The 19,806-nt window shown below is 43.4% G+C and overlaps 1 protein-coding gene across 1 annotated transcript in view; it reads right to left on the reverse strand.

The window, feature by feature from the left end:
* PPFIBP2 (PPFIA binding protein 2) overlaps positions 1–19,806 on the reverse strand; it is a 198,400-nt gene that overhangs the window by 22,543 nt on the left and 156,051 nt on the right. Inside the window, exons 16-25 of the mRNA XM_042454773.1 lie at positions 13,315–13,375; positions 12,002–12,043; positions 10,127–10,280; positions 8,813–8,845; positions 7,739–7,877; positions 7,430–7,558; positions 6,738–6,888; positions 3,970–4,081; positions 3,421–3,509; positions 2,209–2,331 (exon numbers count right to left, since the gene is read on the reverse strand). Of these exons, the coding sequence (XP_042310707.1) occupies positions 2,209–2,331; positions 3,421–3,509; positions 3,970–4,081; positions 6,738–6,888; positions 7,430–7,558; positions 7,739–7,877; positions 8,813–8,845; positions 10,127–10,280; positions 12,002–12,043; positions 13,315–13,375 (1,033 nt within the window). The remainder of the gene's footprint in view (positions 1–2,208; positions 2,332–3,420; positions 3,510–3,969; positions 4,082–6,737; positions 6,889–7,429; positions 7,559–7,738; positions 7,878–8,812; positions 8,846–10,126; positions 10,281–12,001; positions 12,044–13,314; positions 13,376–19,806) is intronic.

Here is a 19,806-nt window from a genome sequence, read left to right on the forward strand (position 1 = left end):
ATCTATCTATCTATCTATCTATCTATCTATCTATCTATCTATCTATCAATCATAATTTTTAATTCCAAGCCATTATACGTTCCTTTCTTTTTATATTAAACAAACCCCTTTAAGAGAATCCTATTTTGGGAGAAAGGCAGAGTATAAAATCAATCAATAAAAAATTATAGTGCATGGCCATCAGTGCATGGCTTGCATTATAAGACTTTATACCTTTATACATTTAAAAACTATTAAAATCACAGTAGGCTCAGAGTGCTACAGAATCATGGACTCATAGAGTTAGAAGAGACCCCTAGAAGGGCCCTGATCCAGTCCAACCCCATTCTGCCATGCAGGAACTCCCAGTCAAAGCATCCTCAACAAATTATGTAATGGAGGTGTCCATCTGCATTGTAGAAAAATAAACTATAGATTAATGCTATGGAAAATCACCACCTTGAGTCCGTATATTGGGAGAAAGGCGGGATATAAGAAAATAACAACAACAATATCTGGGTATTGTAGTTTTGTGAGACTTTTAGCCTTCTTTGTCAGGGCCATCCAGTCCAACCCCATTCTGCCATGCAGGAACTCTCCATCAAAGCATCCCCATTGACATGCTGAAAAAGGGCCAGCTAACTGTATTTTATACTATTTGTGTTTTAAAAAAGAGAAAAAACAAGGCTGGAAGGAAGCCTCTTGCCTTTTTGCATCACAGACCCACCTCTTTTTTGTTGTTGCAAAAATCCAGAAATGACTTTTTGAAAACATGAGTCCATTCTCTGGAGAAATGTCCAGAGCAGAGCCTGAGTCTCCTTTCTCTGGACTTCCAAAACCCCAAACTGACCCTGAGAGCATCTGGTCTGACCCCCAACTCAAGGAAACTTGGAAATCCTGAAGGTTTAGATCAATGACTGAATTATTGAATTATACAAGGAATAGTGGTCTCAGGGTTTTGCTGAAGCTCAGTATGCAGCAGCACAACATTATTTTAAAAATATAGTGCATTAAATTACCTTCAGTCTATGTCTATGAGATGCATATGAAACATACATGGATCCCATCTCCCAGTATAATATCCCATTAGACATAATACTGTATATAAATATACCAAAATCTGAAAAACTCCAAAATCCAAAATACATCTAATCATCAGCATTTTGGGTAAGGGATATTATTATTATTATTATTATTATTATTATTATTATTATTATTATACTATATTGTACATGGCTTAACGCATAAAAGTTAGAAGTCACCTTTTCCTTCTTTCTTCATTCTCTCCTGAGGGAGGAAGGGGGGGGGGAGGAGGAGGAGTGGAAGCCGGACTCTGAAGGAAACGAAACGAAAGGAGTCACAGGGACTCCCTCCCTCCCTCTCTCTCTGAGCTTGGCATTCAAGCTCCTTCCTCCTCCCTCCTCCCTCCCCCCTCCATTAAAGCCACGGAGTAGAGGGAAAAGAGGAACTTTTGTTTTGTCTTTCCTCTGTTCCCTCGCCGTGGTTTTAATGGAGGGGAGGGGGGAGGAAGGAGCTTGAACGCCCCCAGAGCCTGATAGGGGGGGGTTCCCCCCCCCCCCCCCCCCCCCCCCCCGGCTACGTCCTTGGTTTAAAGCCGCAGCCCCTAAATTATGGAACAACTTACCAGAAGAGATCCTTTTCATTACCACCTTAGAAGCCTTTAGCAAAAGCACTTAAGATGGATCTCTTCTGCTGGGCCTATCCACCTGACCTTTTATAGGTGATTTATGGAACAGTTCCACTCTGTCTTGATAGCACGGGAAACTGACGACGATTTGGCCTTTTTAGTGATTGGTAGTAATATTGTTGTTGTTCTTACTAACTGTATTTTTTAGATAATATTGTATTTTGTATTGTGGTTTTTATTCTTTGCTGTAATCCCGCCTCGATCCGCAGGGAGAGACAGGAAATACAAATAAAATTTATTATTATTATTATTATTATTATTAGAATGAATCTGGTTTTCCAATGGATTTAGTTATGCGATAGTGAATCCTAAATAATTCAGGTACTGCCTACTGTACACATGGCCTGCATGCAATCAGAGAGAAGTTGAGAAACTTCCCAGGACTAACTGGAGAACTTGTTCTGATAACAAAGGCTGAGAGAGACTTAACATTCTTCTTCCACTCCTGCTTTTTGTTATGGGTAAACAAGAACTATTTCTAGGAAGCAAACAGTCAGTACAGGGATGGTTTCTCTTTTCACCTCATCAGCTGGCCTTCTACGTAGGCAGTGGGGGTTGAAATTGTTCACATGCAGCACATGAATGGCACACTTAATGCTGAGATGATGAAGCTGGCTTGTGACTTTGAGAAACAGAAGGTCATTCTGCAAAACAAAACAAACTAATCAAGTATCATGCAGTGCCAAAACCACAACTGACAAGGTAGCCTATTAATTTAGATCTTGAGACCCAACCTACTTGGTACAGTAATGAAATAAATGGAATCCTAAAAAACAGCAGTATGTTTTTTTTGTTTGTTTGGGAAGAAGAATTGGAAGAATTCTTATAGTAGTCTTATAGAAGGACACAGTGTGTCCACTGTGATTCCTGTCAAAGCTTCCAGAAGTTACAAAATCACTTCCAGTAAATGAATGGAGGCACAGTTCCTATGGGTATTCACAAATCTTCCCCCTCCCCAATTTTTCTTTCTTCCTTTCATGTGAGAGACCTGTGAAGGCATTTGTTTAAGTGAGGAGGAAAGCTCCAACATCCGCTAATAGGCAGAACATATCACCCCTATTTTTAAGATGCTGGGGTCTGGTATTTGCCCTGCTTTTCTGCTGTGCTTCCCAAGCCCTTCCAGACCAGCAACATGTTTGTCCACTTCCTGCTCTTCTCCATTCTTGCTGTTATGAAGTTGAGGGTCAAATGTAATGGTCAATGCACAGCATTAATACCAACTGCAGGATTTTTTGTGACTTTTATCAGGACTGTGGCAAGCGTGGAGAGAAGTTTAACCCTTCCCTCTTGAGCCAAAATCCTGTCAGAAATTGCTCCCGTCCTTATTTGGGGCAGCAATTAACTTTAGTCAAAAAACAAAAACAACCACATCAAAACTACTGTTACATTTCATCCAATGCATGGTTTTGCCTTAAGTTTCTGCAAGTGATCTGCTCTGCTTCAGTTTCTTGAGAGTTAAACAGTGTTTTAGAGTGAATGGGAGGACAGTTTTGTAAAAATTTAATTTTACTTTATGTATCCACATAAGAACAAATTAGAAATGCTAATTCTAAATATAATTATTGTTAAATATCTAAAAATAAAATTTAAGGAGAAAATAATTCTAGTATAAAACCAATTTATCTATTTTATCATCTAAGCTCTGTGGTGTGTGTGTGTGTGTGTTTTAAGCAAAAGAAAAGCTACAGCTATTCCCAAGCTTTTAAAATTAGAATCAGTTTTTGACATCTTACCACAGTTAGATATTGCAGCATTCTGCCATCAACTCTTGATTCATGAAACTGATCTTTGTATTGAGGTAAACCAATATCATCAAGCCACCCTACAGAACATACAAAGACAATGTATCATTTCCCCCCAAACCATATTCTTTGGAGAACAAAATTGAAGCATTTGTGCGCTTTCATTTACCACCAACTCTTTATCTCACCAAAAATGTTATCATAATCAAATCAACAGATTATTTTCGTATTTCACTATGAAAAATTCGCACCTCAACATGGAGGCTGGATAGAACACTTTTGATTAGTGTTACAAATCTATAACATCCTCTTGAAGATGTCACTATTCTGGTTAATCCTACTGACAAACTGAAGCTCCAAGTCTGAATCCCCATATCCTGATCTTATGGTAAAGTGGAAATTTTTGAAGACAAAATTCAATTTGCGTACTTCCATTTTCTTTCACCCCTAAAGTAAAACCAAAACATCCTACAAAATATAAAATAGGCAAGAAAGCTATTAATTATTTTATCTGTTTTTTTAACCACTGCTAATACTTACGCGTCACCCAGATGTGATCTAGCTGTGCAGACTTATCATCTTGTTTTGCATTTATAGCTTTAACTGCCAGAACCAATTTCTTCCTGTGTAGAGGATGTTTTATTCCTAGTTCCTATAAAAGACAATCATGATAACGATTAAAATACTATCTGCCACAATGGCAATTATGCAGACAAAACACATATGACAGAGTTAAGTTTTCCAAAATAAACTGATGCCCAATACAGATGGGTGGGAAGTGGTGTGCTGGTGCCGATTCTAGGGTTCGGGAGCACGCAGCAACCGCACGCTCCTGCACCCTAGCACATAACAGCAGCACCATCCTTACGCAGCGCTGTCCACACAGTGCACGCATCGATGACATCACAAATGCACCGCATCCAAACAGGGCGGCATGCGTGATGTCACCGTGATGTCCCAGGGCGTTAATGGACTTTGGCAGCGGCGCCGGTGGGAGCTGCATTTTGCAGCACCTTTTTGGGGCAGATCATCGCCACACCCATGCGGTTGCTGCAGCAATGATCAGGGGCAGAAAGGGGCGGAGTCTCGCCACCCCTTCCTGCCCATCTGTACCGGGCCTGAGTTTTTTGAACTAGATGCTGTATTTAATACTGAGATTTTCTATAGATGATTAGGTGAACGTTTAAATCCCAGGAATCTCTAAAGTGAAACTAAATGGTTTGGTAAGGGAGCTGTTAAAAGATCAAAAAATTAAGAAAGACAACAGGGATCTATTTATGTCTGCAAGTCTGACTCACAACTGATTTCAAGCTGAGGATGAAATTTAAGTTAAACTTTCACAATTACATCTCTAAAGTAATAAACTAGATGAGAGCTAAAAAACTGAAACTCATTCCAGACAGGACAGAAGTACTATGGGCTGGCTGTCCATCTGCTTGTCAAGATGGTAGCCATCTATGCTGGATGTGGTTAGACTTCTTCATCACTTCAATTTCACAGCTTGGGGTGCTTTTAGATGCAGCCCTCTTCGTAAGAACATAATAAGAGCTTTTGTGAATTAGATCAAAGACCTATTGCCATAGTGGCACTTTGCGTAAACAGGACTCTTAAGTTGTTTTTAACATGGAACGCAAACATGTTCTGTCTGCATTAGTTATTTGTGTCATTCTGCTACTTCTTGGTTAAGACAGGAATGGGACTGGGTGGGGTTATAGGAATTGCAATACTTAAAAATGGCTTGCATCTTAAAGGTGGATGGGAATTCTGAAAAGGCATGAAAGACTACAGTATTGCACTTGTTAGAGCTCCACAAACATTTAACTGTATTTTTAGGGAGAAAAACCATAACTTTGAGAAGTTACTTTGTGGAACATGAATCCCAGAATCCACCCTATCAAATGGCCATGCTATCTGGGATATTCTGCAAGTTGTATTGCAAAAAATAACTTTCCCAAGCTCTAGAAAAACATATCACTATTTGAAATAATTTCTGGAGGAAAAGTTTTTGGCTGGATTTTTCTACATATTCGCAAGCAACTATTTTTGTTATCATAATTGCTTTAATGTTCCTGCTACCGCAAATGTGGCCTCTGAGAAACAGGAGAGCAACTAGGCATGCACCACCATTGGGAACAATGGGACATAAGGTCTCACAGATGCTTAAATCCACAGATGGCAAGTTCACGGATACGGATGTCCCACTGTACAGTAAAAATTGTAATTCAAACATTTTTGAAAAAGGCCATAGCATAGAAATGTTCAGCCCATACAGACTACTAATTTTAGCTCTCTACCAGTGTTCCAGAACGATCTCTTTAAACTAGTAAGACTGAAACACTCATTCCTGCATCTCTTATGGAACCCTGGTGGCACAGTGGTTAAATGCCAGTACAGTGCGCCCGCATCATACATGGGCGCACTATACACGGCTTTCAGCATATGCTGAAAGCCACGTAGGGTGGCACGTCCCATTCAGATGTATAGGGCACATGCCCATGGCGCATGCGTGCTGCCGTGCCACCACATTCACGAGCCCCATTCACCTGAATGGGGCTTGAGCATGTGCGGTATTTGGCTTACGTGAGGGGGTCCGGAACGGATCTCCCACATAAGCCAAGAGCAGACTGTACTACAGTCAAAATGTTGTGAGTTCGATCCCAGAGCTCCAAGTTGACTCAGCCTTCCATCCTTTCATAGCCCGGTAAAATGAGTACCCAGCTTGTTGGGCGCAATTAGCTAATACACTTCAAAGTGGTTAGAGAATACCTAGCACTATAAAGTGATATAGAAATTTAAGTGCTATTGTTATTATGGGCAACTGCTGGACAGAGAAACATTCTAGAGACTGGTGCTCAGTTCTGAATTTTTCCTCCTCTTATACAGACTTGCCACTTTTTGATAATGTAATTAATATCTAAATACCAAATATAACTGGTGACCAATAATATATTTTGCACCTTTCAACAATCTTGTACAGTGGACCCTTGTTATCCGCTGGGGTTTGGTTCTAGGAACCTCCGTGAATAACAAAATCCGTGTACGCTCAGGTCTCATTAAATACATTGGTATAGCAAAATGTGTCCCTTATATAAAATAGAAAAATCAAGGTTTGATATTTGAAATTTATACTTTTTTTGAATATTTTCAAGCCGTGGATGCTTGAATCCGTGTATAAAATATCCGTGTATAAGGAGGGCCAACTGTATACTATTTTGAGCTTTCCAGACATGGGTGCATTTTACAGAAAAACAAAGAATATTTTGTATTCTACTCAATTGAAATTTCTGCTGACATTCTAGAATGCTTACCTTTTCCATGTCTTGTGGTGTTGCTGTTAAAAGTGTGTGACCAGATGTTACCCACTGCCGTGCAAAAATGACATATTGACCGAGACCAAAATCCTCAAGCCAGCTACACACTCGTTCATTGCCCCATTGGGCAAATGGGGCGTTATGATCACTAGGGAACACAAGTAAAGAATTGAATTTTATCGTCACTGTCATCAATTTATATGCTAGGAAATGGAAATTATATATAGTTGAAATAACAGGTAGGTGGATGTAAGTTTTCTGAACTTTATGGCCAGGTTTTACTGCATCCCACATCATTACGTTTGTTGCAAATACTGAAATTCTTTTTCAATAACATAAAGTGACAGGGCAATGCAAATGGTTAAAGTTCCATTCCCACTGGTAATGTCTTGTGTGACATGTTCATGGGTTACAGTGTAAAAAGGAAAGGTGGCAAAATCTGTGCCTGCCCTGGAAGCTACTACCAAGATCTAACAATGGCATTTGCTAATAAAAAATTAAGAAACACTTTAAGGTAGGCCTTTACCTCTACTGTATTAATGATACAAACAGTGTTTACTAAATCATCTCTAGACAGCTGCAAGGTATGTAAGAGCAGTTACTGGACAAGAGTACAGAGATTATTTCCAAGATAGTCCATTATGCAATAGTTAGCAATGCTACAGCAAAAATAAATAGCCAGTCTTTACTTCTTCTGTCCCTTGGTGTCCTTTGACCGAGACAGTCTAGGTCCAGCTGTTGCACGGAGGCCACCTCTTCGAAATTCAACCAAGCCCAGATCATCCCCAGGAAAATTGCCAGACTGAGTCCTGCGTATTCTTTTTGGAGAGATTAAAAAAAAAAGCCACTAGGCATTAAAATGCAAAAAGCAGCTTTTACTCAAAAATGCAAGAAATGTGTAAATATTATTGGGAATACAATAATTTGCAACATTTCTGTATTTTTTTTTTAAATTTCAAAGATGATGAAGAAAGGACCAAAATAAATCAGCCACTTACTTTCCCCATATCTTCTTTATTCCTTTTGGGCTTCTTTTACTTTCTGGAGATAATGGAGACTGTGCACCAGACTCTGTTCCAGACGATAAGGGAGAAAGGTCTTCTGAAGTGACTGTGCCATCCATATTGTCGGAGTCTCCTTTGATTTAAAAATGTCACTGAGATTATTCATGAAGCATAAAATGCACAAGATAAAGTCTCTCTCTTGTACATGCATGCACAAAGTCCTTCAAACATTCAGGTTATCACATCATAATGTGCTAGAACATAAAACACTGGAAGAGACAATTGATCCATTCAGTTATTGTACAATGGGCAGATGTACTAGAAACTGGTAATTCTCATTTAATTTGTAACATGAATACAGGATGGTTTTTCCAAGGACGCAGTGTTGAATGAAACCAGAGTCTCAAAATTCTTGGCTGGTAGTATTTTACATTTTACACTGGGCCCTTGGTATCTGCTAGGGTTTTGTTCCAGGATTCCCCATGGATACCAAAATCCATGGGTGCTCAAGTCCCATTAAAAACAATGGCATAGTGAAATGGTGTCACTTATATAAAACAGCAAAAACAAGATTTGCTTTTTGGAATGTGTGTGTGTGTGTACACACACACACACACATACACACACACTCTTAATATTTTCAAGACATGAATGGTTGAATCCATGGATAAAGAATTCGTGTATACAGAGTGCTGAATGTGTTACATCCCACCCACCCTGGTCTTTTGTCTTGTATAATTAAATGGCAAAAAAATAAGGAGCATTTAAAGCTTTTTTTGCCCAAAACACAAATTCTGCTTCCAAAGGTGATAGTTTCAATTATGCCTAGCATCCACTGTAATCAACTAGAAAAAGAAGTCATGAATCCAACAAGCAAGTTCCAAGATCAAAAACTAGTATTTGCCTAAAATTCATCTTATTTTAGTAGGGGGAAAAAGGCTTTTCCTTTCAAGGCAAGAAATAATGGTTTAGGTAGTCCCCTCTCTGCAATTTATAGTTTGAATCAAGAAATGATGAATCTACTTAACTGCTAGCATAAGAGCTGCATAATAACTAGGCATACAGTACCTAAGATTGGTGCACTGACACTCCTGATGCGATCTTCAATCATTCCAAGAATCAGAAAGCCACATGAAGAAGCAAAGATGATGGAAAATTCAAGCAAAACGAAGTTATAGAAAAGCAAAGAAAGAAAAAAGCCAAAGGCAGGAAATAACTAATTAACAGGAAGCAAAGTAACAAAGCAGATGAAGTTTCAAGGCATGCCATCTAAGAGCAAAATGTTCTATCTATAGCAAGAACAGTGCATTTTATAAAGGATTCACAATGTATTGTGTTACATATTTTACTTTTTTGCCTTTCTGTATGAAACACTCCTAAGTTAAAACAGTAAAAAGAACAAAAGGCTGCCCTATTTGTCATGTATGTGCAAACAAATGCCAGTAAAATCTGGTTGCTCAGTTTAAAAGAATCCTGATTCTCAGGACTTTGTTAATAAGTTTTATTTATAAACAGAGCTTAGGGAGTTTTGCTGTTCCTGAGAGGGTTTTTTTTAAAATATGTACTTATTATTTTAAGAGGCTTATACTAGTTTCAAATGGGTTTCTCAACATGAACTGAACAGCAGAGGAGGCCATGCCTCCTGTGGTATAGGCTAGTTCATTTCAAAATTCCACTACTGAAACCTATAGCTTATTCTGAGGTGCCAGGATAATGACAATCTATGAGCTCACTATCCTGACATTATGTTCAGGAGTATTAGAAAAATCACTGGATTGTAACTAGCAAGGCAGTGCAGCATCAAAACCCAGCAGAGCATTATCTTTGCAGATGGATGCACAAAGTGTGTTATCTGAAGTTCCATTGAAATTAATGGAGCTTACTGAAAGCAGGCAGCCTCAGCACTCTTGCTACAGAGCCTTCTCTAGCATGGTAACCTCTAACTTGCTTTGAGAGCAAATCAAATGAGTGAGGGCACTCATGCACATTGAGCATTGTGCACAGGGAATTCTAGCATGTTCTGCAACTGCTTAATTCTAGACTTCGCAAGAGCAGGTAGAATTCCATGCATACACCAAGTCTTTATATGCCAGACGATACTCAAATAACTGACTAAACGTACAGCAGCAGAGACTCACCATGAACATGGCCAAGCAGTTAACAGTCCTGGAATCTAGGAAATTAAGAAATCCACCTTTCCACTTTCTGTTAGTTAAAGTGAAAACTTGGTAGGATGTCCATTTTTGGATTCATTGGTTTTGATATAACTCATGGTGATATTGTAGCATATGCTTTTAAATAACTGCACTTTAAGCTGCATATGACACCAAGGCAAATTTTTATTCATACAGAGTTAATTTTTCTTTTCCTTGCAGTACATACTCAGGCTCTGTATGCCGTTGTCCTCATTGCCATTCACACGACATGTACTGGGAGAACCAGGTGTATTGTATATCCCATTATCACCATTGTGTGCTGGGCGAAACAGCTTCCCTGGCAAAGTTTGGTACTTGCTGCTTTTCACCTGTGGCCTATTCTGTGTGGATTTTTTAAAACAAACAAACAAACAAACAACAGCAGAACACAACATTATTTCTAAAGTTCACTGAATTTACTGAAATCAGAAGCAGGAGTCAAAACCTTTTCTTCTATGAGAAATCAGTGTTTGGATAATACACACTATACCATGGTGACATTAGCATAGCAGCATGTGACGCTATACAGTATGTGAACCATAATATCCAGGGACATGAGCAACCTGTGTAATTTACTTCAGACCTACAGGACCTGATGTGGTTGTCTGAAGCAATTAAGCAGGAACATCACAAGTAAAGTACAAAGACAGGGGAAGGTCTTGTTCCGAGGCAAAGACCTGAATGATGCATGTGAGAAGGGTTTAATGTTGGTAAAAACCAGAATGATGGAGACAATGGTAGATAGCACTGGTGTAAAAAAATAAATCATGCCACAAACCCCATGAATGCTTTTATTTTAACTTTGTATACTTTAACCATCATCATCAATACTCTTAAAGACAATACGTATTGGAAAATATTCAATCTGGAATGAAAATGTCACTAGGTTTACAATTACCACTTCCACCAAGATGTCCACTTCTTGTTTGTAGCTCTTGGTCAGCCATTTTCTTTGGCGGCATGGAGAAATGTTGGCTCTGCTATTTTGACTGATGGGCAGCCTACATGGCCCCATCAGTCACTTCTAAATCTTCTACTGAGTGAGGAAGTAAGCTACAATGTCTTACTCTTTAGACATATAAGTATTTAATATGCGTTCATCCATCTCCCCTCGCTCTAGTCCAAGAGAAGTTTTCCTTTAAGCTCTGACCTTGTTACAATATCTATTACACAAATGCTAAAATGGAAATCTTAACTACCATATATACTCGACTGTAAGTCGGGAAATTTTTGCTCCAAAATGGCCTCCAAAATCCTGGGCAGAATAAACGGGGTAATATGGTACTATGACCAAGCCTCTCCTCAGCTGGCCTTCGTCTGCAAAGGACAGCCCAGGTGGGGAGATGCTGGGAAAGGTGACCAATCGCTCTGCAGCCTCTCCCCAGCTAGGCTTCCTCCGCAGGGGGAAACCCAGCCAGGGACAGGCTGGGGTGACTGATCACCCTGCAGCTCTTTCCAACCAGGCTTCCTCTGTGGGGGAAAGCCCAGCCGGGGACAGGCTGGGAAGGGCGACAGATAGCCCTGAAGCCTGTTTTTTGTGGGTTTTCGGGCTATGTGGCCATGTTCTAGAAGAAAATCTTCTAGAACATGGCCACATAGCCCCAAAAAAAACCATGGATGCCAGCCATGAAAGCCTTTGACTTCATGCCCTGAAGCCTCTTCTCAACCAGGCTTCCTTCACGGGGAAAAGGCCAGCTGCGGAAAGCCTGGGAAGGCCAATGGATTGCCTTCAGCCTCTCCTCAACCAGGTTGCTTCCGCAGGGGCCAGCCCAGCTGGCGAGATGCTGGGAACGGCGATCGATCACCAGCAGCCTCTCCCCAGCTGGGCTCCTCGTTTAAGTCTGAGGCTCGACTTATCCACGAGTCATATAAAAATCCACATTTTTACCTTGACTTATACATGATGTCAAAATATAGGTGAGTATATGTGGTAGTTTGCTCAAAGCATCTGCTCATAAATACTGACAAACATACATTTGTGGTGACAAAAGAGGAGGAGGGGAAAAAAAGAACAACCATATCATGAAATAATGATTTAAAAGTTAAAATGGAGTTAATATACCTCTTTTTCTATATCACGTTCTATTGGTTTTTCATCTATATGCTAGGAAGTTGCAGGGAGGACAATTTCAAGGTATGAAGGAGAGAAAGTAACAAACAAAATGTTAGTGCAAACATAAAGTAACGTTTTTAGTTTGATTTCTAGTGATGCATTGGAGGGAAAATAGCAGGTTTATTTTCTCCTCAATATACATTCCCATGCCGCATAGTCATTAGTGTGCATCTTCTATTCACTTCCAGTTTTTAAATACAGCCAAATACAGCTCCTACTGAAGTCAACTGAATTTGTGCCAGTGGCTTCTATAGGCTATGTACTGGATCCAAGCAAATGAATCCAATACTGAGATATAGAACAGATGTTTAACCATTTAAAACAATAACTAGCTGTGCAGTACAAACTGCTTAACACTTGGTTACTCACATTTGCCAAAGGCATGTGAAAGATCAGAAAAATTCCACTCACCTAAAGCTGTCTTCATCTCTGTGCAACACTTTCCTAGTGCATACATACAGAGTGTATCACATGCATAGATCTGCTAGTTCACTCTGAATTTAAAAAGTGAGCAAAACACATATCTTTTACACTATGCATGTTGTACTCCATATCTAAATGCCAAATGCATGGAAGTACTTCACCCTTTCTCCTCGACTTCAAGTTTAATTATATCCACTTTTTCAAATATGTTTATCTAAAGTGGAGCTGAGCTGGAATACTGGTAGGTCACATGAGTATATATATACTGCTTCCCTGTGCATTGTTGGGAAGGACCCTAAGTGCACATCTATTCATATCAATAATTTTTATAACAACAGACAGAACAAGGAGAAAATAGACCATTGAATTCTAGAATAACTACAGAAGTTAGTCCTTCATTCATTTGCCATTGACAATAACAGAAAATATTTTTGGAAGAATAAAATAAAAGTTCTACAGAAAACATGCTGGAGAAATTCTGAAAGGCATTCTGGGGTTAACCACATAGCCTTCAGAATGTATTAGATTCACAAGTCACTTTCAAATGGAATTAACATGTACAGAGAAAACAATTCAAAATTCTGACTTGTATTATATGGATATACTGGTCAGAAGACATTAAGTGTAGTTAGTTTCCTTTTGTTGTAACTGCCACAGTGAAATATAGGTTGGATTTGTTTGTATTGTAGACCATTCCCATCTTCATATTATTTTTGTAATCTCAAAAATCAAACAAAAGTAGAATTGCTCAGCATTTTTCTCGAATTTTCTAGATGCTGCATACATTCAGACACCTCAAAAGCCTATGTGTTAAAAAAAAGTCAAGATATTTAGCAAACCTTTCCCAAGGATTCACTTTGCAGGTCTTCTAGACTACTTGATATTTTTTTCTGAGGTACCCTTAAAAAAATAAAAGCAATATTTTACATGAAAGTGTTTAAAGAATATAAAAAACACAGAAAGACACAAGCACCCAATAACAAAAAGGACAGGTTGCTTACCTGTAACTGGAGTTCTTTGAGTAGTCATCTGCGAATCCACACAAATGGGTATTCTGCGTCTGCGCAGCATTTCTGGATCCTACTGGAATCGCTAGGGAAGACATTTTGGTGGTAGCTCTGCCCACCCTCTATATAGGCAAGATGTCTTCCTGCCCTTTCTCAGTTCCAAAAGAACTGAGCAGACAAGGAAGAGAGAAGGACACGAAAGAGGGGAGGATGGGTGGGATTTGCGTGAATTCACAGATGACCACTCAAAGAACTACCATTATAGTAGTGCTTGATAAAGGCCAAAGGTTGTGACAAAACTGCAGCCTTGCAAATGTCCTCCAAGGGAATTCCAGAGAGGAAGGCTGAAGATGAAGCTACCGCCCAGGTGGAATGGGCTCGAATTCAAGCAGGCAGAGTCTTCCCAAAAATCTCATAGGAGAGGAGGATTGTGAAAGTCACCCATTTGAAGAAACATTGAGGTGTGACTGGAAGCCCCTTTTTGGGGTTGGAATAGCAGACAAAAAGTCTGGGAGAACGACAAGAGGACACAGTCCTCTCGAGGTAGAAGGCTAGCGCCTGCCTGACATCAAGGGAGTGGAGCCGGCACTCAGTGTTGGTGGTCGGGTTCAGGGCTAGCCTTGGGAGAATGATGTCTTGACTGAGATGAAAAGTGTACACAACCTTTGGCAGAAAGGAAATGTCCGAACAGAAGTCAACCTTGTCCTTAAAAAATTTCAAGTATGGAGAGTTCGTACAGAGGGCACAAAGTTCACTGGCCCGGTGTGCTGAGGTGATGGCTATCAAGAAGGTTGTCTTCCAAGTGAGAAGCCTGAGGTCACAGGAAGCCAGAGGTTCAAAGGGTGAGGTAGTGAGTGCCGCTAAGGCGAGCTGGAGGTCCCAAGCCAGGATCGGGATCATTGCTAGTGGTCTTAGGTTGGCAAGGCCTCTGAAAAATTTCTTCACAAGTGGGTCAGTGAAGAAGGATGGGTGGCCAGAGAATTGGTAGCGGGCACAGATGGCTGCAAGGTAGCCTTTTACGGACGAAATGGAGAGTCCAGATGCTGAAAGGTGGTGGAGGAAGTCCAAGACAATAGGGACATTGACTTCCGAAAAGGTGAGTCACGTTGAGGACAGGAAAGTAAAAAATTTAGCTCATTTAAGGGTGTAGGAGGGCTGAGTGGAAGGCTTTCCAGAAGCCAGGATGATGTCTCGCACCGGTATCAAGAGTCGAGTCAGGGCCATGCCACTAGATGAAGAGTCCATGTCGGGGTGGCGAACCCGAGTGTCGTGAAGGGTCAAGGAGGTTGGGATGGAGTGGCAGAGGCTAGAATTGGTTGTTGGAGAGATGGAGTAGGGGGGTGAGCCATGGCTGCCTCGGGCACCAAGGGGTGATCAGGATCGCGTCTGATCTCTCAGTGTGCAGCTTTGCTATCACTCTGGTGATTAGAAGAAATGGGGGGGGGGGAGATGTAGAACTTTTTGCTGAACCACTGGAAGAGGAAGGCATCCTCTCAGGAGTGAGGTGAAGGGATCCTGGAACAGAAATGGTTGCAGTGAGTGTTGAGATGAGAAGCGAAAAGGTCAATGTCTGGAGTCCCCCACAGAGAAAAGAGGCGGAGGGCAACCTGAGGGTTCAGTTGCCACTTGTGACGAGTCTGGAGCCCTGCTCAGTTTGTCTGCAAGCTCGTTCTCCTCTCCAGGGAGATGTATGGCTTGCAAGATAATCCATTTTCTGATGCACCAGTTCCAAATTTGAAGGGTGAGGCCGAGGAGGGTGGCCGACGTGGTACCTCCCTGTTTGTTGATGTTGTCAGTGAGGACAGAGACCTGGTTTCGCAGGGAGGGTTCAAAGGCCTACAATGCCTTCTGTACCGCTAGCATCTTGAGCACGTTGATGTCGAGTTGGCGTTCTTTGGGAGACCATCTCCAATGGACAGAGAGGTCATCGAAATGGGCTTCCCTGCTCGTATTTGAAGTCTGAGGTTGTGGAGGTACAAATGCCCACCAAGACATTGCGTGGGTTGAGCCACCAGCGGAGAGTGTGGGCGACTGACCTCGGAATGGTGATCCACTTCCATGGATCATCGAAGGCAGGGTTGAAGACTGAGAGGAGCCATGACTGGAAGGGATGTATGCGGAGATGGGCCCTCGGCATGACATATGTTGTGGATGACATATGGCTGAGGGCGAGCTGAGCTGTTCATGCAGTGATGTGCTGGAAGGCAAGGCAGCGATGAATTGCAGACCTGAGGTTGAGGAACCTGTCTGCAGGTCATGGAGTCTAAGGTGGCTCCTATGAAGCGCATCCTCTGGTTTGGGCAGAGGGTGGACTTTTCTTTGTTGATCATGAGTCCCAAGTGGTGAAGGAGAGAGAGTGCCGACTCGATATGGGAGAGGAGCATCTGCCTGGACGAGGCCATGAACAACCAGTCGTCGAGGTAAGGAAAGACAATGATGTTTGTTGGCAGAGGTATGCAGCTACGATTGCCATGCACTTTGTGAAAACTCTTGGTGCAGTGGAAAGTCCAAAAGGCAGTACTCGGTACTGAAAACAGCCGGGGCCGACGGAGAAGGCGAGAAGGTCCTGGTAGGCCTCTCAGATGTTGATGTGGAAATAAGCATCCCGAAGATCCAAGGTGGCGAACCAGTCTCACTCCTGCAGGACAGGCAAGATGGAGGCCAAGGTTACCATACGGAAACACTTTTAGGCAATGACAGAGTTGAGAAAACGCAAATCCAGGATGGGAGGGAGGCTGCCTGTGGCTTTCAAAACAATGAAGTATCGAGAGAAAAGGCAATGTCGGGTCCGGAACCGAGGGACGGGCTCAATGCCCCTTTCTGAAGCAAGAAGCACACTTCATTGAGAAGAGCGTCTGAGGAGGGAGTGGTGAGAATGATACCCCTCAGGGGAGAGGATTGCAGCTCCAGGGCGTAACCCCTACAGACGATGGAAAGCACTCAGGAGTCGGATGTTATGGAAGCCCAGGAGTGGTGGAAGTGGGCCAGGCGATCCCCCAAAGGAGTTGACAGAACGAAGTGCGCTGGGGAGCTTCAGAAGCGGTGCTTGCCTTGTTCTGCATACTTCTTAAGGGAAGGGTTGCTTGTATTTCTGTTTTTGTTGGGCGTTTTTCTTGTTGTTGGGGAGGGAAGCGCGTGTTGGTAGTGCCAAAACTGGTTGGATTACCCTGGGGGGGGGGGGCCTTTGCCATCTCCAAATGGCATTGAGAGAAAGAAGGTGAGAAGTTGAGGAAGAAGACAATAACAATTTACGGGCTTGTTCTTCATTTTGTTTTGAAGTCTAGCTTCTTAGCAGTCTCCTTATGAAACAGTCCCGGAGTGTTGAAAGGGAGCTCTTTGATGGCCTGTTTGGGCTTGAGCATTAGATCTGAAGACCTTAGCCAGGGCGTGGTGTTGGAGGCCAGGTGCCTGAGAGCTGTCGGGAAGCATAGTCAGCCAAGTGTCAGGCCACTGAGATTGGTGCGAGGCCAGTGGCATGAGCTTCTGCATGGATGGCCATGGCTGTCCATCTCTTGTCCTCAGGGGGGTCTTCATATAAGGGTAGATCAAAGGAAGTAATAGTGCCACTCTATTCTGCACTGGCCAGCTCCACTGGAAAATTGTGTCCAGTTCTGGGCACCACAATTCAAAAAGGACATCGAGAAACAGAGCGGTGCCAAAGCAGGGCGACTAAAATGGTGAAGGATCTGGAAACCATGCCCCAGGGGTCGGCAACCCCCGGCCCGCGGAGGCGCCAGACCAGCCCCACACGGTCCCTGCCGCCGATGCTGCAGGTGGTACCGCGGCCGCCGCCGAGGAGGGCAGACCGCAGACAGTGTGCCACCGACGCGCCCGCCTTCCTGTAGCCCTGCGCGCGCCTGCAGGGCTGCACGCAGGGCTAAATAGGAGGAGTTCTTCCTCCTGGGGCTGGCTGGCCAATGGCTGCTTGCAGGGGAGGGCTGTTGAGCTCCACCTGCCCCTATTCCAGCCAGCCTCAAGAGGAGCTCCTCCTCAGCAGAGCAGGAAGGGGGTGGGGGTCCTCCTTCCCTCCCCTCCCGCGGGGAGGGAAGGAAGGGGGCGGGGGTCGCTCTCCTCCTTCGCTCCCTTCCCACGGCTGCCTGAACCCGCAGGGAGGAAAGAAGGGGGGGGTCTCCTTCTCTCCTTCCTTCCCACGGCTGCCTCACAGCCGCGAGGAAGAGAGGGGGCAGTCCCTCCTGCCCTTTCCCTCCCTTCCCACGCTGCCGCCTCACACCATGGAGGAAGGGGGCAGGGTCCCTCCTCCTCCTCTCCCTTCCCATGGCTGCCTGACAGCCGCGGGAGGAAGGGAAGAGGGGGTCGCCTCCTCTCCTTCCCTCCCTTCCCCATGGCTGCTGACAGCCGCGGGGAGGGAAGGAAGGCGGGTCCCTCCTCCTCCTTCCCTCCTTCCCACGCTGCCTACCAGCTGCGGGAGGGAACGGACTCACCTCCTTTCCTTTCCCTCCCTTCCCCGGCTGCCTCACAGCCCGAGGAGAAGAAAGGGGGCGGTCCCTCCCCCTCCCTTCCCTCACCTTCTCACGGCTGCCCTGACAGCTGCGGGGAGGGAAGAAGGGGTGGGGATCACATCCTGCCCTTTCCCTCCCTTCCCACGGCTGCCTGACAGCCTGCGGGGAGGAAGAAGGCGGGGGTCGCCTCCTCCTCCTTCCCTCGGCTGCCACATCCTGGTCCAGAGGCCTCCGTTTCTCTGGATTGGTGACCCAGAAATTTCCAAAGAGGGTTTACCCTCGGCATCAGTAGCCTTGGCAGGGACCCTTGGAGGAGACAGAGGGTAGTCCCTTGGCAGCAGTAGCCCTTTGGCAGGGACCTCTAGGACAAAGATGAGAAGCTTGTCCTTGGTAGTGGCAGCATTGGCAGAGGCTCAGAGGTGGAGGGAGGCTTCAAAATTTCTGTGTAGGAGCATGGATATAAGGCGCATCTCCCATTTTTCCTGGCCTGCAGAAGTGAAGGGCATGCAATGAGGGCAGGAAGCAGGGACAGGGCCCCACCCAGGCAGAGGAGGCACAAGGAGTGTCCGTTGAGCGCGGGATATTTGTCCCACATTCAGAGCACTTCTTAAAAGAGTGCGCAGACATCTTAGAGACCAAGGTCAGGATGAAGAGAGAGAACTGTCAAGAAATCCAAGTGTTATCGTTAATCAGAGTCCAAAACCAAGTCCAAATCAAATCCAAAGAGTAGTCAGAATCAAACAAAATCAGAACAAACGTAGAAATGAAAACGAAAGCAGGAAGGAGCAATTCTAAGCGAGGTTTCTAAGCTGTTCACATGGCGGACAAAAGGAACTGTGAAAGGCGGGAAGACATCCTGCCTATATAAGGGTGGGCGGAGCTACCGCCAAAAAGTCTTCCCTAATGATTCCAGTAGGATCCGAAATGCTGTGCAGACACAGAATAACCCATTGTGTGTGCTTCACAGAGACCTTGAAGAAGAACCACCGAGCCCCAATATGATTAGCTGAAACAGTGTGACAAAGCCGTGAACTTCCAGATGTTCGTGAACTCTTATGCCATTTACTTGGCTTGCTAGGGAGACAGGAATTTAGCAACATTGGGAGGGTCACAGTTTCCCCAATCCTGAACTTGAGGTTAACTAAAACTGACATTTCAATATTTTTATATGTTTTTGTGGGTTTTTCGGGCTATGGGCGATGTTCTAGAAGAGTTTTTTCTGACGTTTTGCCAGCATCTGTGGCTGGCATCTTCAGAATTTTTCTCTTATTATCTCATCACTGGCAATGTTAAATTTCATTATAAATTATGAAAGCCACAGACAGAGTGTTTCCATGCATACCTCATCACATTTAAAAGCTCTCACCATCTACAATGTGTGTGGTGAGCGCACACGCACACAACACCAGGGTATTATCACACACAGATTGTTAAACAAAACATGTTGATGATTAGCAAACCACAGAGGAGCATCATGGTATAGTAGAGCACATGTGCATGGCTTCAGCAAACGGGGCATTTCTAGATGCAATGGAAATGTGTAGAATATCTGCAGTAATAAGATATCCTTACCCACAGACTACTCACATATAAATTTGGAAGTGAGAGTCATAAGATGTTTGATTCTTACTGCTGTCTATTGGTATAGGCATGTAGAAAATGGGAGTGCCTCTTATTATAGAGCCTTCTCTTCAGCTAACAAAAGGTAACTCTGGGAGCGGATACTGTACGAGGACATACATCACCACGTGTGAGAAACTTTTTCCCCAACATCAGATGCATACAACCTTTGGACTGATTTTCCAACTAGAAGTGTTTCATAGATGGTCTGTCTTTTGTAATGAAAGAATTGTACAGTGGTTGC

Source organism: Sceloporus undulatus, chromosome 1 (assembly GCF_019175285.1).
Source record: "Sceloporus undulatus isolate JIND9_A2432 ecotype Alabama chromosome 1, SceUnd_v1.1, whole genome shotgun sequence".
NCBI lineage: Eukaryota > Metazoa > Chordata > Lepidosauria > Squamata > Phrynosomatidae > Sceloporus > Sceloporus undulatus.